This window comes from Zophobas morio, unplaced genomic scaffold (genome assembly GCF_036711695.1).
Source record: "Zophobas morio isolate AGI-343-1 ecotype UQ-CSIRO unplaced genomic scaffold, CSIRO_AGI_Zmor_V1 ptg000030l, whole genome shotgun sequence".
Classification (NCBI taxonomy): Eukaryota; Metazoa; Arthropoda; class Insecta; order Coleoptera; family Tenebrionidae; genus Zophobas; species Zophobas morio.
The window spans coordinates 2,443,936-2,450,249 of NW_026972135.1; the positions used below are offsets into that span (position 1 = coordinate 2,443,936).

The 6,314-nt window shown below is 28.1% G+C and overlaps 1 protein-coding gene across 1 annotated transcript; it reads right to left on the reverse strand.

Moving 5' to 3' along the window:
- Positions 1–4,508: 4,508 nt before the first annotated feature.
- On the reverse strand, positions 4,509–5,457 carry LOC135138769 (uncharacterized). The gene is made up of 3 exons (XM_064068782.1): positions 5,347–5,457; positions 4,783–5,197; positions 4,509–4,726 (listed from the first exon to the last, which is right to left on the reverse strand). The coding sequence occupies exons 1-3, from the start codon at positions 5,392–5,394 to the stop codon at positions 4,602–4,604; spliced, it is 588 nt and encodes a 195-aa protein (XP_063924852.1). The 5' UTR covers positions 5,395–5,457; the 3' UTR covers positions 4,509–4,601.
- Between the last annotated feature and the right edge of the window lie 857 nt (positions 5,458–6,314).

Consider the following 6,314-nt stretch of genomic DNA (forward strand, 5'->3'; position numbering starts at 1 on the left):
ACAACCTTTAATAAGAAGAAGAAATGCAGCTAGTTTAATTTTTCTACAAAAACTCACTTTAGGTCAGATATGTTGTCAGGAGCTTCTCCATGAAATCAAATTCAACATCCCAAGACAAATTAGCCGATGTCCAAAGTTATTTTATTTTGCTATACCCAATACTTTTCATCATTATAACTGTCCATTGATATATGCTTTTCGCTTATATAATTCCGTTTGTGATGGTCGTCTAGATATATTTTTTCATAATTTTAGTAAAGCTAATGTAAGGAAACAATTGTTGGAATTGAATCATGTGTAAGTGTACCAATGTTGTGAGCATTATGTGTTTATTGTATATTTAATATTGTTTATGTGTTTATTGTAAATTTAATATTGTTCCTGTGGTTGTATCCACTATGGACTATATATTAGTCTGCTGGATAAATAAATATATTATTATTATTATTATTATTATTATTATTAAAAAACTATCAAAAATTTGAGAAACCGGGAAACTTAAAAATAGAAATCAGGAAAAAACAAAAAATCGAAAGATCGAAAAATCAAAAATTGAGAACCTGAAAACCAAAAGGTCTAGAAAATCGAAAACTTGAAAGTTGAAACAACGACAAATTAAAAATGGAAACAGTAAAAAAGAAAAATCGGAAAATTCAAAATCGTAAAACTGAAATTTCGTAATATGTATTATAAAATTGGAACTACAGAATAACTCAAACCTTATTTAACGATGTGAATAGGTTTATTATGGAAAAATTGAAAAAAAAGTATCCACAATATCTAAAAATTTAAACGTAGAAAACTTACAAAATTAAAATTTAGCAAAAAGAAAAATCTAAAAATTAAAAAATTTAAAGAGAAAACAAAATTGAGAAATTAAAAAATCAAAAAAGTGAAAAAACAAAAAATAAAAGCATCCAAAAATTGATAAATCGAGAAATCAAAAATTGAGAACCTGAAAACCAAAATTTGTAAGTCGAAAACTTGAAATTTGAAATATTCAAAAATTGAAAAAACGACAAACTAAAATATCTGAAAATTGAAGCGAAAAATAAAAAAAATCAATGGGTGAAAAATTGAAAAAGTTGAAAAATAAAAAACTTTAAAATCGAGAAGGAGAAATAAGAACCTGAAAAATCAAAGTATTATTAAAAATGAAAAACTTTGGTATCTAAAAATTGAAGCAGGGAAATATTAAAAATTGAAAAATTGGAAGTCGAAAATTAAAATATTTAAAGATTGAAAAATTGCAAAATCAAAAAAATTGATAAATTCTAAAATTGAAAAAAAATTATAAATTGAGAAATTGAAAAAGGGGGCAATTAAAAACGTAAAATTAAAATATATAAAAATTGAAGAAGCCAATACTTCAAATTCAAAATTTAAACAATCAAAAATTCAAAAATGGCAAATTGAAAAAATTGAAATTAAAAATTAAAATTTGTATTTAAACTTTGAAAAACAAAAAATTGTTAAACCAGAAGTTGAAATATCGTAAAAATGTAAACTCGAAACATAACAGTTCGAAAAATGGTAGAACCTAAAAATTACCAATCAAAAAATTCAATTAACGAAAAAAGGAAAAAATGAGAAGCTGAAAAATCGATAAAGGGAAAAAACGAAAAATAAAACTATCAAAAAATTAAGAAACCGAGAAAATTAAAAATAGAATTAACGAAAAAACAAAAAGTTGAAAAATCGAAAAATCAAAAGTTGAGAATCCGAAAACCAAAAAAAAATGAGAAAACAAAAATTCCACATATCTAAAAATTTAGAACTCGAGAAAATTAAAATCCGAAATGGGGAAATCGAAAAAATGAAAAATCAATAAACTGAAAAATCGAAATATTAATAAAAAAGACTCAGACATTAAAAATTGTAAGTCTATTATGCAAGTGTAAAATCGAAAAATTGAAGAAACGAAAAGTTTCGAAAGCTATCGAAATTTGTACTGAAAAAACGAAAAATTGAATTCAAAGTATGAAAAACGAAAAACTGATAAATGTAAAATTGAAAACTCGAAAAACTGAAGGATCTCAAAACTGTAAAACAAAAAGTTGAAGAAACAAAAAAACGAAAAATAAATTCAAAAAAAAAATCAAAATTTCTGAAAATCAAGAACCTACAAAATCTGAAAATTGTGAAACTAAGAACTGAAATTTGAAATATCCAATAATTGAAATAACGAAAAATTAAAATATCTAAAAATTGAAAAAAGGAAAAATCGAAAAATTAAAAAATTGAGAAATTAAAAATCGAAATATTGATAAAAACGAAAAGCTTAAATATCTAAAAATTGAAAGGTCGAAAACTCGAAAAATAAAAATTTTAAATTTGAAAAATTTAAAATCGAAAAATTGAATGAACGAAAAATGGAAAATTGACAAATCGGGAAACAACGCGATCGAAATATTGAGAAAAATTTCAATTCAAAATATGTATCTAAAAACTGAAAAATCCAAAAATTATAAAATGGAAAAGTTGAAAAGTCTAAATATCGTAACCCCGAAGAATTTAAGCTCGTAAACTAGAAAAAACAGTTCGGAAAATAATAATATCTAAAAAGTGTAAGAACTAAAAGTTGTAAATCAAAAAAATTAAAAAACGAAAAAATGATAAATCAAAAAATGGGAAACTGAAAAATCGAAAAATAAAAACTCGAGAACCTGAAAAATCCAAATGTAATTTGAAAAATTAATAGTTGAAAAATGGAAAAACTGAAAAATGGAAATATTAATAAAACCAAAAACTTAAATCTCTAAAAACTGAAAATTCGAAAAATTGAAAAATTCAAAATATGAAAAAGGAAAATCGAAAAATATGAAACTGAAAACTTGGAAAACTGTAAGATCTAAAAATTACAAAAAATTCAATTAACGAAAACAGGAAAAAATAACTGAGAAACTGAAAAATCGATAAAGTGAAAAAACAAAAAATAAAACTATCTAAAAATTAAAAAACCGAGAAACTTACAAATTGTAATAGGAAAAAAACAAAAAATTGAAAAATCGAAGTATCAAAACTTGAGAACCTAAAAACCAAAAGTTGTAATCGAAAACTTGGAAAGTTAAAATATTCAAAAATTGAAAAAACGACAAATCAAAATATCTGAAAACTGAAGCCAAAAATCAGAAAATTCAATAAATGAAAAATTGAGAGAAGTTGGAAAATAAAAAACTTAAAAATCGAGAAGCAGAAAAATCAAAATATTATTAAAAATGAAAAACTTTAGTATCTAAAAATTGGAGCAGGGATATATTAAAAGTTGAAAAATTGAAAGTCGAAAATTGAAATATGTACTTAAATATTGAAATATTGCAAAATAAAAATTTTGAGAAATTCGAAAGTTGAAAAAAAATTAAAATTGAGAAATTGAAAAGAGGGGAAAAATTAAAAACGAAAGATTAAAATATCTAAAAATTGAAGAAGCCAATACTTCAAAGTCAAAATTTACATAATACAATAAAAAATTCAAAAATGGCAAATTAAGATAAACCAAAATTGAAATATTGGAAAAATTTAAAATTAGAATTTGTATTTAAACTTTGAAAAACCAAAAAATTGTTAAACCAGAAGTTGAAATACCGTAAAAATGAAGAACTTAAAATTGTAAACTCGAAACATAACACATCGAAAACTGGTAGAACCTAGAAATTACCAATCAAAAAATTCAATTAACGAAAAAAGGAAAAAAAAAGAGAAACTGAAAAATCGATAAAGTGAAAAAACAAAAAATATAAATATCAAAAAATTGAGAAACCGAGAAATCAAAAATTGAGAACCTGAAAACCAAAAGTTGTAAACCGAAAACTTGAAAGTTGAAACGACGGCAAATTAAAATATCTGAAAATTGAAGCGAAAAATCAAAAAATTCAATAGATGAAACATTGGAAAACTGAAAAATAGAAAACTTAAAAATCCAGAAGCAGAAAGAAGAACCTGAAAAATCGAAATATGTAGTAGTAAAAATGAAAAACTTTAGCATCTAAAAATTGAAGCAGGGAAAAATTAAAAATTGACAAATTGAAAAACTGAAAGAAATAAAAACGAAAAATTAAAATATCTAAAAAATGAAATAACCAAATATTTCAAATTCAAAATTTAAATAATCAAAAATTCAAAAATGGCAAATTGAGAACCACCAAAATTGAAATGTCGTAAATGAAGAACTTAAAACTGTAAACTCGAAACATAGCAGATCGAAAAATGGTGAAATCGAAAAATTAAAATATCGAAAAATGAATAATTGAAAAACTGAGATTTGAATTGAAAAATTAATGTAAATATGTTAGACAACTTGCCTTACATTCGTCCTTGTGACTTGTTGTTGAAAACCTGCAGAAACCTATTCTGCAACCAACTCTTATATAGATGGCGACACTGTATTCTGGATTATTGGTTGCCTAAGCGTCCGGCTGACATATTTAGAGGAGAATTAGTTTAACACTGACACTTATGATTATTATCTATTTTATTAAATTCGACGCAACACCTTTAAAACAAAAAACTCTCTTTGTAAAAATATTTATTTCAGTTAATAATTAAAATAATCCATAGCCCTAAATATAAACTTTGGCAAAATCGCCGACAATACATTTCATTTAGTGTTTATGCGTTTTCTCGTGCTCGGCAATGCTGGCTTTAACCTGAGTCTGCAAGTTCTGGCTGACTTCGGTGATCTGGTTCAACAGAGTCTGGGCGGCGTTCTGGATATCAGTCTTAGCTTCTGCAACAAGAGTCAAACCTCACCACCCACCCCAAAATTTTCCAAAAACTACTTACTGGTCGCGTCGGGCTCGATCGCCTTCACCAGCTTATCGACCTGGGCGACGGCGTTCTTCAGCCCATCGTCCAAGTTCTTCTTCAACTCCTTGGCTTTGGCGGTGGCCTCGGGTCCGGCGGCTTGCTGCAAGTTGGCGGCGGTTTCGCTCAGCTTCTGTTCGACCTGGCGGATGACGTTGTCGATTTCGCCCTGGTGAGCCTTGACTTCGCCTTTGAGCTTGTCGACGATTTCCTGGACGTGGTTGGCCAAAGTCTGGGCGTTGGTGTTGAGGATTTCGACAACCTTCTTGGAATCTGGCAGCTCTTTGATGCCGAGGGTTTGCGTGACGTTGTTGACGAGGGTCTCGGTGTTACGGGCCAGCTCCTCCAGGGGCGACTTCTCGGCTTGCTTGGCCTTGGGTTTGGCCAAAGAGCCCTGGAAAAATTAGAGCGATATTTAAATCTAAAAATAAAAATTGCACAATCCGATCGGATGACCAATTCATCGAAACAATTACGCAAGGCGTCAGCCGAGCGGAACAACTAATCACCCATCACCGAACTACCGAAAAATTGTGTACGTACCTGGAGGGCGAAAAGGGCGATGAGAGCAACAACGAAGAGTTTGGCCATGTTCGTGCAGATGTGGAGGCTGTCGAAGTCCGTTTGACTAATTCGTCTCAATCAGCGAGCGCTTTTATAGAACGCCCTCGTACTACCCGGACCTTTACCACCTTGACCTCTGTTGGTTGGTTATCGCTTATTTGCACAGCACGAGGAAATTTCGAGTATGCACTTGGACAAACAGATAATAATTGAAATATGATTTGGGTCAGTGGTTCAGAGGAAAAAAAGTGCGTGTAAGGGAGCTGAGGTGACGATTTTTTGAGTTGTGGTTAGGCCTGAGTGGGTAAGGGGAATGGGTTAGTGAAACATGGTTAAGGAAGGAAATCGAGCTGAGTCAGCGAAGAAAATTTTGAAAAAAATGAATTTTGTCTTAATTTTAAGCGACGTATAATTAAAAAAAAAATCAAAAGAAGTCCAGCTGGAGTCTATATTTTTCATAATGTTTGGAAACTAATTCACAATTATTTTAGCTCCAACTCTAAGACTTAATCAACGAACAACGAACAACAAAACATGTAAAATCTAATAATTTATTGCAAATCAAAAAGTTTAAGAAACTAAACATTGAAAAACCAAAAGTTGAGAAAATGAAAAATTGAACAATTACAACAATGAAAAATTAATATATCTAAAAATTTAAACGATAAACTTAAAAATGGAAACAGTAAAAAAGAAAAATCCAAAAGTTATAAATCGAAAAATTAAAAGCTGGAATATCCAAAATTGAAAAAAGGAAAAATTAAAATATGAATCTTAAAAATTGAAGAAGCGAGAAATCGAAAAATTCAATCGATGAAAATCGAAAAATGAAAAAATTATTAAAAAATCAAACACAATAACAAAAAATTGAAATGTAGAAAAATTGTATAATTAAAGAATTAAAAATTAACAACTGCGAATCCAAAAATTACAAAATTAAAATTTAG